The sequence below is a fragment of the Sebastes fasciatus genome, chromosome 5, assembly GCF_043250625.1.
Source record: "Sebastes fasciatus isolate fSebFas1 chromosome 5, fSebFas1.pri, whole genome shotgun sequence".
NCBI lineage: Eukaryota > Metazoa > Chordata > Actinopteri > Perciformes > Sebastidae > Sebastes > Sebastes fasciatus.
In genome coordinates, this window is record NC_133799.1 from 25505887 (window position 1) to 25524475 (window position 18589).

An 18589-nucleotide genomic window follows, 5' to 3' on the forward strand; every position below is an offset into this window, starting at 1 on the left:
GAGGGAATAATAATAACCTCCAGTCAAGTTTGTGTTGTTTTTTTATAACCACGCTAGCAGCATGTCTCTATGGATCACAATATCTGTTCACTCTGATTCAGACTAAAATATCTCAACAAATATTAAATGGATTGTCATGAAATTTCATACAGATATTCGTGGTTCCCAGAGGATGAATCTTTATGACTTTGGAGACCCTGCTTTTCTTCTAGCGCCACCAGCAGGTCAAAGTTTTCAGTTATCCTGTGAAATATGTCAACATCTACTGGATGGATTGGGATTGGAACCAGGGTTATTATCGTAAACTAAAAGTGAAACTAAAACAAAAATAAGCAGTGAAAAACATTTTTGTAAACCGAAACTAAATTAAAAACTATATATTTTAAGAAAAACTAAAACTAAACTGAAACTATATTGACTGGTTGAAAAAACTAATAAAAGTAAAAAGTTTTTTTTCTATAATATATACCAATCGGAAAAATGAGACAGCATGAATTTCCGTCAACTCTCGTGACATTGAACCACCTTCCAGTAGATGGTGCTATGCAGCAACTGCTTCATTAAAGTGGTGCGAAGATTAAACATTAATGCTAGAAAGAAATTATTATTCATTATAATCTTAAATATATATATTTTTAGAAAGTGTAGTAAAATAGCATCAGTCTAGTTTGAACTTTTTGAAGCCAACCCACAGAGCATTTCCTATGAATTTTGTTTATTTTCATTTATTTTATTTAAAACCTCGGAAAACACATTGAAGGAGAATCCTAATTTTCAATGGTGCCGAGGTATACATACAATAACTGGAGACACAACTAAAATCAAATACCACTAAAAGAAGAATAAATGGCTGTATCAGTTAAAACAATGACATTTTTAAATAAATAAAAAAATTATATTAAAAATAAATGAATACAAAATTAAATTTTCAAAAAATTAAAAAATATATTAAAAGTAATGACAGTTACGATCAATAGGATTAGATTATATTTGTAATGTTGAGTGTGCTCTGTGCTTTCCCTATAACTACAGCAGCCCAATTATCCCTCCCTTAATTTATAAAAAAATAAAAAATAAATAATAATAATAATAATAATAATATTAATAATAATAATAATAATAATAATAATAATAATAATAATAATAATAATAATAATAATTATAATTATAATTATAATAATTATAATAATACATTTAAAAAATATATAAATTAAAAAAAATTAACTAAATTTTAAAATTTAAAATAAATTAAAAGCAATGATTTATTGCTTTTAATTAAATCATTGCTTTTTAGTATATAAAAAAGCAATTTATTATTATTATAAAAAATACAATTTAAATAAACAAAAAAATTAAATAAATTGAAAATTAAAAATAAATTAAAAGCAATGACAGTTACAATCAATAGGATTAGATTACATTTCTATCTTGTGCTCTGTGCTTTCCCAGGTAACTACAGCTGGCTCATTATACCTCCGTGGTACCCTCCCTCCTCCTCCTCATCATCATCATCCCTCCTCCTCTCTGCCCCTCCCTCCACCTCCCATCGCTCCCACATCCAGCCTCCCAACATCATCCACAGGGTTTCTTCCAGGAAGCGCGTCGGGCAGTCGGATGCTCTGCTGGTGCTGGAATGCCTGGGAGAGAGAGCATCCTCATTGTCCATTACTGAGAGAGAGAGAGAGAGAGAGAGAGAGAGAGAGAGAGAGAGAGAGCGAGAGAGAGAGATAGAGAGAGAGAGAGGAGGAGGAGGAGAAGGAGGAGAGGAAGAGGAGGGGTGCTGATAGGAGCGAGGATCAGACATGGCTTCTAAAGAGATCACTGCCTCTGGTTTCGTGAGTGTGAGCAAGGATATCACAGGTGGGTACTCGGGTTATTTCTTTGTATTGCTCCGTTTTCTGCGTCCAGGCTCGGGATGCTTTTCCTCCGCGCGTCCGGCGGCTGGAGGCTGGAGGAGGAAAAGCATCCTGAGCCTGGACGCAGACGCATTGTGGATGATGCTTGTAGTCCTGAGAGCTACTGTACACCTTTACATCTGCTCCTGCAGCTTTGTCCTCCTCAGTGCATGAGAATCAGTTGATGTGCATCAGAGATGACTTATTTACAGTGCTGGGGAATATAGAGGAATATACCTTTTGCTGTGAATGTGCCCCTCTGGGAGGATCAGGTAATAAAGAGCCCATGCATGCAGCCTTTAGGCCACAGAGGAGAGGAGAAGGGGCGTTGTGGAGAGATGATGATGCTGCTGAGGACTCGTGGCTCTGGGAGCGTCTTGTTCTGCACGTTTAACCTGTTTTTAGAGTAGCCTATATTCCCCCTCTCTCTGAACCTGAACCCCTCCAGTATTTTATCTTCTGCTGCCTGCAACCAGCTATAGTGATTGCGCGCGTGCGTGTGTGCGTGCGTGCGTGTGATTAAGTGTAGAGAGGAGGACTGGTAAAAGGCAGATGCTCACTGTGGATCTCGCCAACACTAAATGCATAAGCTTAGACAAACCTGCAACAGACTGCACAAATATTTATTCCTTTTTTTTCTCATCAAACAAGCAACAGCTTACACATGTCAAAGTCACAGCCTGCAAGTGCACGAGCGCCACGCACGCGCACACACACACAAACACACACACACACACACACACACGCACACACACACTCCTACACATGCTCTGGGTATATAGCAGAGCTCTGCTGCTGCGTTAATTACTCCTAATGGCTCTATTAGGCGCACTGTGATGATTAATCCAGTGGAGTCCCTGCCTCCTCATTCAGTCACCTGCCAGGCGGCTGCACCTCCTCCTCCTGACTAACCGGGGCCACCAGGGGCCACCGGGGGCCCTGCAGGTCACAACAAGCTCACCTGAGTGAGACTTCAGTCCAGATCTAGTCTCTGGATGGACTCTGATTGTTGTTCAGTGTGTATTCACTGATGTAGAGGTGATTGTCAGGCAACAAACTGGTGCCAATTTGTTGCATTTGTGTATTTTTTTTAGGCTTGGAAAGTACGCCCAATCTTTCTTTAACAACACTCTGCAATATATATTTCAACAGTAGAGGAAGAAGTATAATTTACTTTAGTAAAAGTAACAATACCACGATATAAAAATATTTAAAAGTAGAAAAAAGTACAAAAGCAACTAAGGAAATTCTTAAGGTACGTGTCCACAGGATTCGTCATTTCCACGCTTCCCATTCATTGCGTAAGCAGCAGTGCAATGCATTCTGGTAGCGTAGCTTTGCGTTTTGAGAGATGAACCGTCACGTTGGTCACTCCTCATTTGCATAAAGTTTAGGTCTAGGCTACTTATGCAAATCAGGGGCGTCCAGCGCGAATCGCTGCCTCTGGAAACTCCAGAAAAACTTTTAAACTAACCGTTGTCGATCTAAAATCAAGACAGATTCAGCATCTGCGTGGCTTATTTCACGCCTCAAATGTTTTTATTTTCGTAATATACAAGAAAAAAGTTTCCAAACGAGCAGCCATGTTGGTTCCAGTTGGAAAGCTGGGAAGCGGCGTGACGCCCCTGTGGACACGTACAATTTGTCGACTAACACTCATACGATTTTGTTGACTAATCGATTAGTTGATCAACTGAGTTCAACATACCCAGGGTATCTTCTCGTTATCTGGCTTCACTAACCCTAACAAACGAGATCACGCTAAGCGGTTCTACGACGGTGGTTATCAACTCAGTAAATCAACCCAGGGTTTCTCCGTTTGGCTATGAGTGCGTTCACATGAAAGGGGCGGGGTTTGCAGCATATGACCAATCACAAACATGGACAAGTCTACTGTCAGCAGAGCGGCACATTTTACAAACCAAGAGCAAACTAGAATATGAGACAAATACGAGGAAGTTAAACACATAATCCAGACTAATAGTAACACAGTTGAAGCTGCCAAATATAGGAAGGACAGCTGGCAAAACAAAAAAAAATCACTGACTGTGAATGTGTAAATTATCACACTTATAATATCACTTCCCCATCTAGAGCACGATAGATCCGACTGTAATTACTTTGTGTATTCAAATGAATTCATATGATGCTTATAGAACATATTAGAAGAACAGAAGTTTCTTCATTAATCCTTTGGAGGAGAATGTGGCGTGTATGACAATTTAACCTTCTTTCAGCTGCGTCCGGCGGTGGGAAACGGACTCGGGAGTAAGTAAAAGAATAAATATAAAAACATAATTCAAAGTGGTAAGCACCCACAGCACACAGCCAGCTGTCCTTCCTGTATTTATCAGTTTAAACTGAGTTGTTTTTAGCCTGGATTATGACTGTAACTACTTCGTATTTGTGTAATATTATCATACGATCCATGCACCGAGCTCTGGTTGGTCAGTAGACGGTGCTTTTATACGAGTTGCTCTCTTATCTCAAACATAACCTGCTGGTCAGGTGTTCATCATAAGTTACCATGGCGATCTACCCCGGTAAGAAGCGAACCACCGTCGTAGGACTGAAAACCCAGAGTTAAACCTGAAGTTACCTCGCTAAGGCCAAATCCTGCTTCGTAGTACAGGCCTCTGATCTGTAAAACTGAGTTTCTCCACAAAGAATCACACAAAAGCACCACTTTAAATCTTGTTTTTACCAGATATGTGCTCATAAATTTCTTGGAAATAAGTCATTCAGCATGAAAAAAAGCCTTAAAAAACAACTAATCAACTAAAGAAATCTCTCCAAAACGAGCGATTAGTCGACTAATCGACTAAGAGGGGGCAGCCCCAGTGAAAAGTACAACAATATATGAGCCTTATGTGCACCTGAAGATACGGATAAATGTGGCTGCATGAAGAGAGGAACTTGCTTTACTATCCGGTGTGACTCTATCAACTCCGCTGACAAATCCCTGCGTCTCAGCTTCAGTATCGATCTCCTCATAAAGCTGTCAGTGGGGATGCTGTGCAGCAGCCACCGTGATGGAGAGGCCGACTGCATGTTTCTGTGATGGCCACGGCGAGTGTGTCGGTGCCGTGCGTTCCTCGCCCGGCTGCGAGCGAGACTCTTCCTCTGGCAGCTTGTGTGCCGTATACAAGTCAGAGGTCACAGCGCTGACAGTGATGCTGTTTGACAGGAACAGTTCTCAGTGAATCATAAACACTGATGCTCCGATGTGTCACGTTGCTCTCGGAAGGAAGAAAACGACACTGAGGCATATTGTGAAGCATTTTGATGATATCACGAGGGGGTGATTTAAAAATGATCATTATATTTCTGTGATTATTCCAGACTACTTCCCGCTAAATGTCAGTCTTTTTTTGCATCCATTTTCACAGAAGAGGTTTGTAACTTATTTAAAATCATCAGGATTCATTCGGACTCAGAGTTCATTGGATTATTTTATCATCTTCTGAAATGCCACGACATGACAGGTCTGTTCAAATGACCAACCTGATGTCTCCTTCAGTTATTAGATGAAGGCATGAATACAGACCTGTCCACCTAAAGGTCAAAGTCATTTAATGCTCAGTTTGATTCTGACTAATTTGATCTGATCTTTTCTTAAATGGCCGTACTGGTGTTTTGGAGGTTTTAAAGTATTTTGGGGGCATTTTTATGCTTTATGACGGTAGTTAGATGACAGGAAATGAGGCTATAGAGAGATGCACAAAGATCCCTAGCCGGTGTTGAACCAGGGACATTTAATAATTTATTTAATGTTTATTTGTATAGTATGTCGCATAAACCAATTCCACATACCACAGCATTTATAGCCTTAGCTCATTTGCAATGCCCGTCCCTGGATGAAAATTTAATATACATACAACTCAACAACAAATACACAAGACTATGGGCTGTCACAATATCAGATTTTTACAATTATCGTGCCCAAAAGAATTCACGATAATGATATTATCGCGTAATCTATAGACAATTTGAAAAAAAAGATATTGCTATCAGTCATATTCAACTTTAACTTTGTTTATTGTGCGTTTTGTCTCTTTTTTTTGCAAATTAATAACACTCTAAATACAAGTGTAGGGAGGTGGAGAAGAGAGTCTGTAACCATAACTGTTTATATAAAATTATTTAAAAGGCGCTGGATTATTAACACGATATTATCATATGTGTATTATTAGCATGATATTAATATTTCATTTTTAAATATCACAGTTATCGTCATACCGGTATGTTGCGACACCACAAACTCATAAATGCATACAAAACTCAGAACTAGACGAGAAAATACAGACAGAACAATATAAAACACAAACTATAATACAATAAAACACCAGATCAATCACGACTACATGACTGAACCATCCTCAAAAACAGTTTCAGTTTGAGTTTAAAATAATCCCAATCAGGATTTGAGTTCTGGAGGTAAGAAATTCCACATGTTGAACCCCCAAAAACTAAAAGCTGTTTGTCCAAATGGGGATTTACGTGGGCGCACTTTACAATTTCCTGTTGGATGCTCCACATGTTACTGAGCCCGAAGCTCTCAGTGGAACCAAAAGGTCACTGAGCGCCTGAGGAGCCTGGATGTGTACGCATTTATAGATGACTTTAAGATTAGCAAACTAAATAAAATGATCAAAATTTAACATATTTAATTTCTTAAGACATTGCAGTTATTGGTCAGTACCTTAATCCCTACAACACCGGGGTGTTAACCATGAAATATGTGTACTTATAAGCACCAACTGTCTTCCAAAGGGTCTTCTAAATGTGGTTTTCTCTACAGTATACCTGGCTGGAAGGCATTTATGATAAGATATGAAAATCAGCTTGCAGAGAGAGACAGCAGATAGATAATCTACCGTAAACATATCCCTCTCTATTTTTGTCAAACTGATGTTATTGTTGCAGTGTAGACTCTTCAAATCAATCTCGCTGCACATGCAACATTAATGTGACTTTGAGAAAAATAAACGCAGACATAATTTTCACTGTGATAAATTGCGTGTCTCATGTTTTCAGTCTCTTGCAGGTTGATTTTTTTTACACTGTGTTTTCTGGAATGTAGGAAAACACAAACGAGTCTAAAAGATGACAGCCTGCTTTGATAAATGCTCAGCAGTAATATGTTTTTTATTAAAGAGCCAGTGTGTAACATTTCGGGGATCTATTAGCAGAAATGGAATATAATATTCATAACTATGTTTTGAATAGTGTATAATCACCTGAAAATAAGAATCGTTGTTTTCGTTAGCTTAGAATGAGCCCTTCATATCATGTCGTAGCAGGTCCTCTTCATGTTTCTACAGCAGCCCAGAATGGACAAACCAAACTCTGGCTCTAGAGAGAGACTTTCACGTGTTTACGTTACCTGAAGGCCACCGTAGTTCTCCGACACGCTTGTGAAACTGCAGTAACGTGAGCTGCAGAGTGCGAAACTGATGCTCCTAAAGTAGTGTTAGGGCCTTTGTACACCGAGGACGTGATGAATAAACGACACGAAAATGTGAAATACTCGCCTGTGAATATTATATGTCTAGGGCTTTTATTGTGTGTGCTGCCTTTTTCAAGGTTGAAAGAAGTAATAAATCTTACCGTCTTGGTTTGGACTATGGAGACTCCGTGTTCTTGATTCATAAATACAGACGCAACTCAAGCTGTTCAGCACAACGTGATTGATTGATAATATTCGCATTCTGTGTGAAAGTACTCATGAGAAGAAAAGAAAAAAATTATATTGACCTGCAAATTAATTGCACAAACAAAACACTGCCGGTGTGTAAAGGCCTTTATTATGGTATTGATGGCCTTTTAGCGAGGCAAACGGCGTTACCACGGTTTTGCACTCAGCCACTCACGTTACCGCAGTCTTGGAAAGGGAGGAGTGAGAGGAGGGGTACTCAGTTGGTTGCAATCTGCAACCACACCACCAGATGCCGCCAAATCATACATACTGTACCTTTAAATGCTATGAAATATGCAAACAATGCTGGTTTAGGCATTAAAAAGGTCAAGTGTGTAGGATCTGGCGGTATGTAGCGGTGAGGTGAGGAGATTGCAACCAACTGAAGCCTCTCCCGTGCGCCTAGCGTGTTGGAGAGCTGGGGTGGCCGACGCGAAAATGCGAATATCCCTCTGTAGAGCCAGTTGTTGTTAGAGTAGCGTAGGTCATTAGGAGCAGAGCCGGTGTGTAGAGTGTGTGTGTACGTGGGAAGTGAGTGGTGAAGCAAGAGAGAGAAAGCGGCGGCGACGGGAGCGAGTAACGTTATCGACTCCGGCCCAAGCAGGAATAGGTTTGTCCATTCTGGGCTACGGTTGAAACATGGAGGTGCAACGTGGCAGACTCCGTGAAGAGGACCCCCTCCCTTTGTAGATATAAACGGCTCATTCTATGATAACGAAAACACGAATCTTATTATCAGGTGATTACACACTGAAGAAAACACAGTTATTGATATTATATTCCATTTCTGCCAATAGATCCCCTTAATTGTTACACACTGGTCCTTTAAAAGACTGAAACAGAGAGAATGAGTGTTTGTGCGTATTTTAAGTCTACGTGTTGTTTTTTTCATCCACAGAAAGCATCAGGAAGATTATCGACAAATCATCCATCAAGTTTATTCATGGAATTAAGCTTGACTCCAAAAATGGCAAAACAGAGGACAGACTACTGGTGAGTCGCTGCTTCCTTTCTGTCTGTCCACTGAGGGCTGGGCTCTTTTTTTTAATGGGCCTCTGTGTTACACTAACGTCAGGCTGCTGCTGCTGATGTAGAAGAACGCCGTAATCCTGCAACATAAGCAGTCTGATGCGTGCACCATGTATGTAAAGTACAGTATCTTTGAGGTTAACTTTCCACTGCAGCGTTAATGTATCTCTGCCACCGCGCTGACGTCCGTGACAGCAGAGGTAGAGGCCCTCCATGATTTAACAGTGAGGGTGAATGGCATTCTCTAACTGCCGGCGCTCTTCTGTGACTGCTGTTGGCGGCTGGGCGGGATGAATATTGGATAGACGGTATCTGTGGGAGCGCCTGTGTCTACTGTGGAGGCAGCGGGGGGGGGGGGGGGGCTGAGCAGCTCACAGCCTTTGATTCTGGGGTGCTTTCATCAGAGAATATGGGACAGAGATGGGAAATCTCGATTTGAGTGAGTGAAGCTCAGCCAGCTATCTGGATCAAATCTGGGGCAATCAGCTCTTACATTATGGACCAGAGCTTAGACTGGACCCCGGAGAGGATGCTTGTATTTGCAGAATGCAGTAGATTTATATATATGTGCATGAAAGCACACACACAGGTAACATACAGTCAGCACAGAGCAGCTTTTATTGATTGAGTGGTCCTTTAAGTGCAGCAACTAAACCACATGATCTTATACAATTCCCAACTGCGGTGAAGTAAGAGTACTTTCTACCCCTCCTGCAATCCAAGCGTTGCCTAGACAGAGCTGCGCTTCCTTCCACTCAACGGATGCTTTAATTATTCGTCGTGTGGCGAGCATGGGCTCTTAGGAGAGTTTCTGCATGTATGGCCTTTGATATTCACACTTTGATATGTCTATCTGCCAGCAACATCTTTCCAATAATCTCTTTCCAATCCATGTCTCATTTCCTCTTTAAAAGCTGAACTGGAAGGAGTTCGAGCTCCTGCTGGGCGCGCATAGACGACGGAAAAAGAGATTGGAGTTTGATCAAACACTGCTTTTTTTGGAAGGGAAAGCTGAGCTTAAACGTGTTAAGGTTTGGAGTCGAAGCTTCTTTAAGGTTGTGATCTGTCGCTGCAGATTACATGAATTTATCTTGATTTCTAAAGCCCCTTTCCCACTGGACAAAAAACACTAACAACCACTAACATCTAGCTTTTGTGTTCGGTGGGAGAGGTTACAATCGGCAGTCATTCCTGGGTGGACACGCTAATTTTCACCCCTTTTCCAGTGTGATGCTATGTGACGTGCGTTGAAGATTTAATAAATTAAATAAATTAAATCAACCTTTGGACAATTATTAGAATTTACAAAACAAAACATACAATTAAGATGCTCTCCTCAAAGCCACCAGACTCCGTTGACAGGAACCATAATTTTACCTCGTTGATTGGCGTAAAACACACACAAAATAAAACTCATCGTAACCATCTTGGTTAGTCCTTCCACTGTTCCAGCAATCATCAAGTCTGGTTTGGTTGAAATAAATAAATAAGTTAGATGTGAAACTAAACAGCTGTTATATGTGATCCCCAAAGCCACCAGACTCCATTGAAAGTCATTTTACTCGTTGATTCGTTGTAAAACACACGTCATTCAGACTCGACAACAACCACCAACTCTGGTTTGAGAGTTTGAAAGAGAGACTGAATAAGTAACAGATATAAAAAAGAAGTAACCACCATAACATTTTCAACGTTTACTAACCCTGTTTTCCGGCGCGTTCGTGATGTCGAACGTCATACACCAGAAAAAACCCCAGAAAGGCTCCAGTCTACTGGCAATGGGAAAGGAGTCTCACACCTATGTGCTTTCAATGACTTTTGTTTTGTTTCTGTTGTGTTTGAATGACGTGTGTTTTACGATGATAAGTGAGGTAAAAATGACTGTTTCTGTCAATGGGGTCTGGTGGCTTTGAGGAGAGCATATAACGGCTGTTTCTTTTCACATCTAACTCGGTGAATTGAGGGTTTATTTCGACCAAATCAGAGTTGGTGATTGTTGGAACAGTGGAAAGTGTGTTTTTACGATGATCAGCGGGGTAAAATGACTGATGACTGACCGGAGTCTGGTGGCTTTGAGGAGAGCATATTAACTGTATGTTTTGTACGTTAATAGATATAAGAATTGTCCAAATCCCTGTTGATTTTATTTATTATATATTCACCTCCAACGGGTGTCACATAACATCACGCCGCAAAAGTTAGCGTGTCCACCCAGATGTCATGTTTCCATCAGGGCCGGTTGGAGCTGGAGCCGATAAAATACCAGTCACTTCAGCAGAGTGATTTGTCCTGGGAGTGAATGCTGGTTGTAACCTTTCCCACTGAAGATAAAAGCCAGATGTTAGTGGGGATTTGTCCAGTGGAAAAGAGGCTTTAGGAGTCTATCGCCTATTTTTAGCAGGTAGCAAAAAAAAACTGCATATACGCACTAATTTTGTTGGAAAAAGTTTCAAACAAGAGACGATTAGAATATCTGTCCTGTAGCAGCATAATTATACGCCACAATAAGCATGATGTGTGTGTGGTCTCCCTTTGATGTGGAGTCTCTCTCTCTGCTGCTGCATCAGCATGATTTACTCCTGTTTACTCTTAACTACCACATCTAACCCCGACTCATCACCGTAATGTGATACAATCTGGTCTCCTTAATCAACTCCTTCAGACAGTCTTTGAAGTGAAACGCACATCCTCCTCCTTCTCCTCTTCTCTCTCTCTCTTCATCTCACATTTTGAGCGACTACATTTCCGACACCTCGCCGACTGTGTGGGTGTATGAGGCTGTCAGTGTGTGCTTCTGACGGGCCTGTGTCAAGCTCCTCTCTCCAAAGAAAAACACAACAGTGGAGAGGGGGAGAGCTGTAATTTAATTACCGCTTTTCATTGGGGAGAGGCACATGGAGGGAGGGAGAGGTTGTCCTGAGGGAGTGTTTTAACAGGGCCATCGTAGAGAATGGAGTAAATGATTGGGAGCGACGGAGCAGAAGAGGAGAAGAGAAAGAGCAGAGGGCAGTGCTGGTGGGGAGCAGCGAAATGCCAAAGAATCACTGCTCTTTGTTTGCCTTGATGGAGACAGACTTTTTTTTAGGATGTGCTTGCTAAAAAAAAAAAAAAAGCACAAGAATCAGGGGCAGAATCAGATTTATCCAACAGCTGCCTGACACAAATGTTTCCATGCCGAGAATAAGTAGGTGCAGGCCCAGAAATGCTGCGTGTGCTCGCTCAGACGGAGACGCACAAATAAGCTCTCTTGTTTGCTTTTCAAATTGCCAGTCACGTCCAAACTCACATCAACTTTGCAAGGCACTAAAAATGATCACGCACTCCAGAACTGCAGACGGCAAATTAGCGGAGGTAGTGTAGCAAAAAAAAAATGCAAATCTGGAACAGATCCCATGACTTGAAATGTGGAGGAAAACATAATTGACTATGATTCTTTGCTTTAAATTCTGATATTAAAGCTCTGGGGAGCTGCTGAATGACCAGAAACGATTGCCCTGTTGAGCCCCAAAGCCACACCGCATCTCTGAAATTTAATATACGAGCCACTTTCATGTCAGACGTAATGTAACGCTAATGAAATTACATCTCCTATTTGTGAGAAGAACGTTGCAACATGCCGTCATTTCTCAGCCCGTATGTCAATCTGTTAATGTTAGACAACGTGTCTCTGACACTGAGAGCTTTTAGCTCGATCGATACATGAATATGGAAAAGTACTCCTCATTTCCCTCTCATCATTACCATGGAAACTCCCGGGACTATTTTCTTTCCCTGCGGGGAGTGTGACAGCAGTGAACTTTGTGTTCTATTCTCCTTTTTTTAGGTCCTCACAACATGGCGTCTCTACTTCCTGGCGCCAAAGATTCCCGCTAAGGTACTTCTCATCGCTCTCTGTCTCCAGTTACAGTATAAAGCGTTTTTTCTTTTCATGATGCCAGCTGAAACCTTTACTTTGTCGACTGTAACTACAGGTAGAAACCACATTCAACTTCTTGGAGATTCGAGCTTTGAATTCCCACCCTGAGCACCAGGTGAATTTTTAACATTAATACTGAAATCTGTTCCCACTCAGCTCCACTGTGAAAAGCTAATTGTTTGTCTGTAGAGTTGTATAACGGAGTGGTTACATCACTCTGGCCTTCAAGGAATGACAGCATTTAAACCATTTATCGAAACAGCTGCAGTGACAGTCAATGCTCTCTTATTAACTTGTTCTCTTCTGTTGCTGACGGTGATGGAAACTAGATAAACTGCTCAGGGACTGTAGGAAAGTTATTAGAGTGGGAGGGGAGGTCAGAAAAGGGGGATTATGTCGAGTATTGTTGTATTTTTGTTCTCTTTGCATGGTGGAGGGTAGTCTGAATAAGGTCTTTAATACTTACTTTTCAGCCTTCGCTTGCCGTATGCAGAGAACAACAATGTTCTCACTGTTTTTATGGGCTTAATTTTCCCATCACACTCTATCTAGCTAACACAACCAATATGACAGTCATGAGAATATAAATGTTATCTCTACGAACATTTGTGCAGTTGCTTTAAAACTTTCCAGAGCCACTTACCAACATAAGGGGGATGATTTCAAGACACAAGCCCAGAACGAAAATTCAAAAGATAACTCCATTTATTTGCATTCGGGTACAGCGTATCTCTGTGTTTCTAATCTAGAAAATATTCAGAAGATTAAACAACGATAATGAAAATAATCGTTAGTTGCAGCCCTGAAAGTAACAAATTTAGGTTTAATATTTTTTTTCACATCATCTGACGATTATTTTCTGGATTAATTGATTAATCGTTTGGTATAAAATGTCAGAAGATAGTGACAAAAATGTCCGTCCCACTTTCTGATGCCTTTAAATGTCTTGTTTTTTCAGTCCAAAACCCAAATATATTCAGTTTATATGATAGAAAAGCAGGAAATCTCCATATATGAAAGGCTGAAAACAGCATTTTCATTTCAACGATGATTATCAAAATAGTTGGCGATTATTTTTCTGTCGATCGACTTGATTAATCGAAACATCAATGCAGATCTAATCTCTTTATTCTAAAATACAGAGTTGCTGGAATCATCTTAATTATAGGAACATTATAAGATATACTCTTTTAGTCATTAATTGTGAAACGAACAAATTCAGTACTATATTTTAAGATATTAAGGGGGAGAGAGTCCAAAGAAAATATTAGTAATGCTGGGGAGGGTCTTGCTTTTACATAAAGTGAAATATATATTTTACAGCTCAGTTTTCTGTGCAGGTTATTATCGACACTGACAAGTCCAGCTTCTCCCTGAGGTTTGAGGCACGCGAGCACCTCAACCATGTGGTCAGCCATATTAATTTCGCTCTCTCTCGAATATTCAACAACTCCATTTTCGCGTAAGTGCCACTCTCTCACAATCTGTGCAGCGGTAGATAATCAGGAAGTTTAAAAAATAAATGATACCTCATCTTTTGTTTTTTTGCAGTCCTTCCATCTGTCATTCAGACAGCGACCTTTCTGAGGGCAGCAGGAAGTACTCGCCCAGCTCAGAGACTTCAGTGGAAACCCAGAGGGCCTGTGGTAAAAGAAACATTATCATCCAACATGAGAATTTTGCACACATGCACACACACACACACACGAATAGGGGCACATGCACACCACTTGGCAGCCTGGAGAGGAAGTTGGCTCACTTCGCAAATGGTCTCCCAGATGTTCTTTTGCTCTGTCAGACAAATAAAAGATTGATAATTTGGGCAAATGTTTCTGTGTGCATTTTATCGCTGAAGGAAGCAGCTGTTCACATCATCGCAGATTCATTTTGTTTTTCTCTCTCTTGTTTTTTTCTCCTCCCGCCTGCCCGCCTCTCAGGAGGCTTCTCAGAGACGTACGCCGCTCTGTGCGACTATAATGGCATCAGCTGCAAGGAGGAAGTGCAGTGGGTAAGAGCTGTGGGACTGTGCCTGTGTCGCTGTGAGTGCTTTTGAGTGTTACGTACAGCACTGTGCACAAAATGAAGGGGGTCATGTACTTCAGCAAACAGGCTCATGGGTAATGTTGCTCCTAGGATGTGGACACCATCTATCACTCCCAGGACAGCCGAGAGTTTAACCTGCTGGACTTCAGCCACCTGGAGAGCAGGTGAGGGACGGAGAGCGGTCAAACACTGTAATCTCCCAAAAAAATATGGCACCTCATTTACCTCAGTTTCATCTCTTCCAGGGATTTGGCGGTGATTGTTGCATCGATGGCGTACAACACCTGGTTCACTAAACTGTACTGCAAAGACCTGCGGATAGTGAGTATAAACTGTTTCTGTTGAGTTATTGAAAAAGGCTTTAAGCAAAAACAGATGAAATGTTTAGTTTAAATGTTTCCTTCCCGCCCCCCCCCCCCCCCCCCCCCCCCCCCTCCCCCCCCCCTCAGGGGTCAGAGGTCACTGAGCAGGTCCTGCACACAGTCAGCAAATCCTCCAGCCTGGAGGAGATCACGCTGGAGAACGCCGGGTTAAAATCGTGAGTTCTCTTTTACTTTTCATCCATTCAATCTTCTATAAACCCACACAAGTACGACTCAGCCGGTGGAAGCAGTGGTGTGATGTTCTTTGTGGTTCTGAAGGAAGCTCTCTAAAGTCTGAGAAATCTCAGATTGAGAATTTGAAACTTTAACAAACCCTGCGTTACAAACTGGGGGGCATTTTAAAGATGTGGGCATTTACAAGCAGTCAGGATGGTCTAATGATAAGACATTTGCTCTTCACTCACTGCGAGGTAGGGTGCAGAGCCTTGCAGAGGCAGCAGTATCTCCACAAAAAAAGTGCATGCATAGACTGTATATAAGAAGTAGACGTAGTCACTGTGATGTCACCCATTGGTTTGTGGACTACGGTTTTGAAGCCTCAAATTCCTCATTTTACCAGTCGCCTTTTGGCTCTTTGCAACCAGAAGTGACACGAGAGGGTGGAGCTAAGTATAACCGAACGCTGAGTAAGACATTTTAAGATGACCAAAAATGTTATAATTAACTTTCATGACCGGACAACGCCGTGGTAGCGACCTGTCAATCACCAGGTAGCCACGCCCTAAAGCATCCCCTGCTTTATGGTCTATCTGACTCTAAATGGGACCATAATTTACTAAATGAACATCATGCTGTATTGAAGAAGACTTGAAACTAGCGATACCATAAACTCATGTTCACAATGTTTACTGAGGTAATAAATCAACTGAGAAGTAGGCTCATTTTTTCATAGACTTCTATACAATCAGACTTCTTTTTGCAACCAGAGGAGTCGTCCCCTGCTGGCTGTTAGAAAGAATGCAAGTTTAAGGTACTTCAGCATTGGCTTCACTTTTCAGACCCGGAGGCAACAATAGTTGCAGCTGTTCTCATTGGTTGCGCTTTGAAAGGTCAGCGGTAACCAAGGTCAAAGTTGAAATAATTTGAACTTTGAGCGCAGTGCTCAGTGGCGATTTTGAGTGGTGCGCCATGCCACGCCAAGGGTAGCGTTTCTGCCTAGTCGGGCGCCACCGTTCTCCCCACAGGGAAACAATGGCAGAGCCAGCGCAGAGCGATTTTACCGCTGATCATGTGTGCAGTGCTAAATCTCTCCCTTTAAATGCTTGTGTGTATTTACAACATACTAAACTATGGACCTACTTCACAGAGACTTTCCACAGAAGATGTCAGCTGCTCTTTCAGAGAACCCTGCTTCTGTCATCCACTCACTCAACTTGGCCCACAACTCACTGGACAACCAAGGTGCAATAACACTCTCTTTGGTTGTCTTATTTAGTAATATTGTATGTTGGTAATGAGGTGTCTTCTGTAACTCTATTTTTATCCCTCTTGTATGTACGTTGCAGGTGTGTCCAACTTAATTCAGCAGGTGTGTCGCCTCAGTAAGGGCCTCCGTCTCCTCAACCTCTCCAAGACCTCCCTCACCTCCAAAGGTTTGGGCCCGTCCCTTTCTATTTCCTGCCTTGCTATTCATGGCTCAGTGATGTTGAGAAAGTGTGGCCACAATTCAACAACTCACCAAAATCGGGTGGAAATTGGTTTGATTATAGACCGACAACAGTTTTTATAAAGCTGCATCTGATTGAGCAGCTCTCTGAGCTCAGGTTGGATTATAATTTAGGGAGTATAAAGCCTCCAAAGCCCCAGAGGATTCTCCCTCCTGGAGAGATTTGTTTCACGTTTTACCCCTGCTTCGACTCCGTATTGACTTTTGATGTCTGCCCCGCCTCCTGTTACCGTCTCATCTTACCCTGTACCCAGTGGAGAATTTAAATATTACATTGAAGCAGGCAGACACGCTGCTTCCCGTTACATTCGCTGATACCTGCTGCTGCAGATGTGTATGAATAATGTAAGGACACAAAATGTTTTGAGAGAGTTCTCTGTCTTTTAATATTGTACAACTTCCCTCCTCCTTTTCCCGTCTCTGTCTCTCTTTCCTTTTATCCATCTCTCTCAGGAGTGGTGTCTCTCTCTCAGGCTCTGTGCTCCAGCGATGAGTACTCCAACTCTCTGCTGCACCTGGACCTGAGCAAGAACCCCGGGGTCCTCTCGGGGGAGGACGCCTCGGTCAGAAAGCACAACCCATCCGGAAAACAAAAAACACACACTGCTCCATTTATACCCCACTTTTCTATCCTTATACCTCTTTTCTCTCTTTCTGTTTCCAGCACTTGTATCTGTTCTTGTCTCAGCCCAACTGCCTGGTCCATTTGGATCTGTCAGGCACAGATTGCTCTGTGGACTCAGTAAGTATTTAATGTCTGGGCACGATCGAATGTTTATGTGCAACGCTAAAAAAGAAATGCATTTCTCTCAGCCCAGATTAACTGTTTCCACCCTGTGTCTCATACAGCTATTTGGGGCTCTTCTGAGGGGGTGTTGCGCTGATCTTTCCTTTCTGAATCTTTCCAAAAATTCCTTCTCCCACAGGTTAGTCATCTCTTAAAGATTACCTAAACAATAAAGGCACCAGCAAATCCAAATCTGGGATTATATCATCCTTATTTCACCGTAAAGGCCTCCTCTCTCTTTCTCTTTTTTTTTTTTTTGTCATTATCTTCATCTCTTGCTTAATGGGGAATCAGAAATGAGCTTTGTGGGAGTCACTGGTACATTGTGCTTCCTCTATGTGGGTGTGTCTACTGCCGTTTAAAACCAGAACTCCCGGCGCTGTCTGCATAGATAAGACTCATGCATATTTAAGCAGAAGCTATCTATCATTTGACCCCACTCCCCCCTCTCTCTCATTCGCTCTGTTTCTCATTCTGTGTCAGTACGCTGCGCTCAGCACTGCACTCATATTTACCCAGCATGTCAACAATGTGACTTCATCTCTTTTGTGTGGCCGGTCTCATTCCATCGCACTCTCTCTATCATCACCTCTCTTTCATCTTTCACCTTGTTTTTTGTTTTTTTTTATCCGATAGGAAAGTGAAGGACACGCTGCCGCTGTTCCGTCAGTTCTTCAGCTCGGCCTTCAGCCTCACTTATGTCAGCCTGGCCTCTATGAAGCTGCCCCCTGATGTTCTGAGGTACTCGCCATGTCGCCTCTTATTCTCCTTCCTTTCATCCAAACTCCTCTACGATGAAGCACATATATATATACGCAGCTTCCTCTCCTCGCCGTTTCTCCATCGCTCACTTCTTCTATCCTTCCTGTTTCCGCAGGTCTCTGCTAACAGGGTTAACCTCCAATCCTCATATCAATGACCTTCATCTGGACATCAGTGGCTGTGAGGTAAGAGTTCATCTCTACGTCTGCGAGCTCAAGTTAAAGGGTTAGTTCGGTATGTTCTCGTCATACAGAGTAGGGGATTTTCTTCCTATCTCCACATGCAGTTTAAAGGTACTAGTGCAACGCCCGTTCAAAGCGGTCCGATTGCTTGGCCCCCAGAAGTGCTGCTTGCAGCCTTGTCGAGAACCGTGGAATGGCTGCTTGCACGTAATCTGACCCGCCAGATGG

At 42.0% G+C, this 18589-nt stretch overlaps 1 protein-coding gene across 4 annotated transcripts in view; it reads left to right on the forward strand.

Moving 5' to 3' along the window:
* The first annotated feature begins 1537 nt into the window (after window positions 1-1537).
* The window catches only part of LOC141768113 (capping protein, Arp2/3 and myosin-I linker protein 3-like), a 45382-nt gene continuing 28330 nt past the window's right edge, over window positions 1538-18589 (forward strand). For 3 of the 4 annotated variants that reach the window (XM_074636070.1, XM_074636069.1, XM_074636071.1), the window contains exons 1-17: window positions 1538-1860; window positions 8492-8586; window positions 12446-12496; window positions 12594-12653; window positions 13879-14000; window positions 14090-14184; window positions 14476-14546; window positions 14672-14745; window positions 14827-14902; window positions 15031-15119; window positions 16271-16365; window positions 16470-16556; window positions 17084-17193; window positions 17295-17372; window positions 17480-17556; window positions 18054-18158; window positions 18295-18364. In XM_074636070.1, the coding sequence (XP_074492171.1) occupies window positions 1803-1860; window positions 8492-8586; window positions 12446-12496; window positions 12594-12653; window positions 13879-14000; window positions 14090-14184; window positions 14476-14546; window positions 14672-14745; window positions 14827-14902; window positions 15031-15119; window positions 16271-16365; window positions 16470-16556; window positions 17084-17193; window positions 17295-17372; window positions 17480-17556; window positions 18054-18158; window positions 18295-18364 (1413 nt within the window). In that variant the 5' untranslated portion in view covers window positions 1538-1802. Of the gene's footprint in view, window positions 1861-8491; window positions 8587-12445; window positions 12497-12593; window positions 12654-13878; window positions 14001-14089; window positions 14185-14475; window positions 14578-14671; window positions 14746-14826; window positions 14903-15030; window positions 15120-16270; window positions 16366-16469; window positions 16557-17083; window positions 17194-17294; window positions 17373-17479; window positions 17557-18053; window positions 18159-18294; window positions 18365-18589 lie in introns of those variants that run through there. The other variant, XM_074636072.1, reaches the window with a different exon arrangement.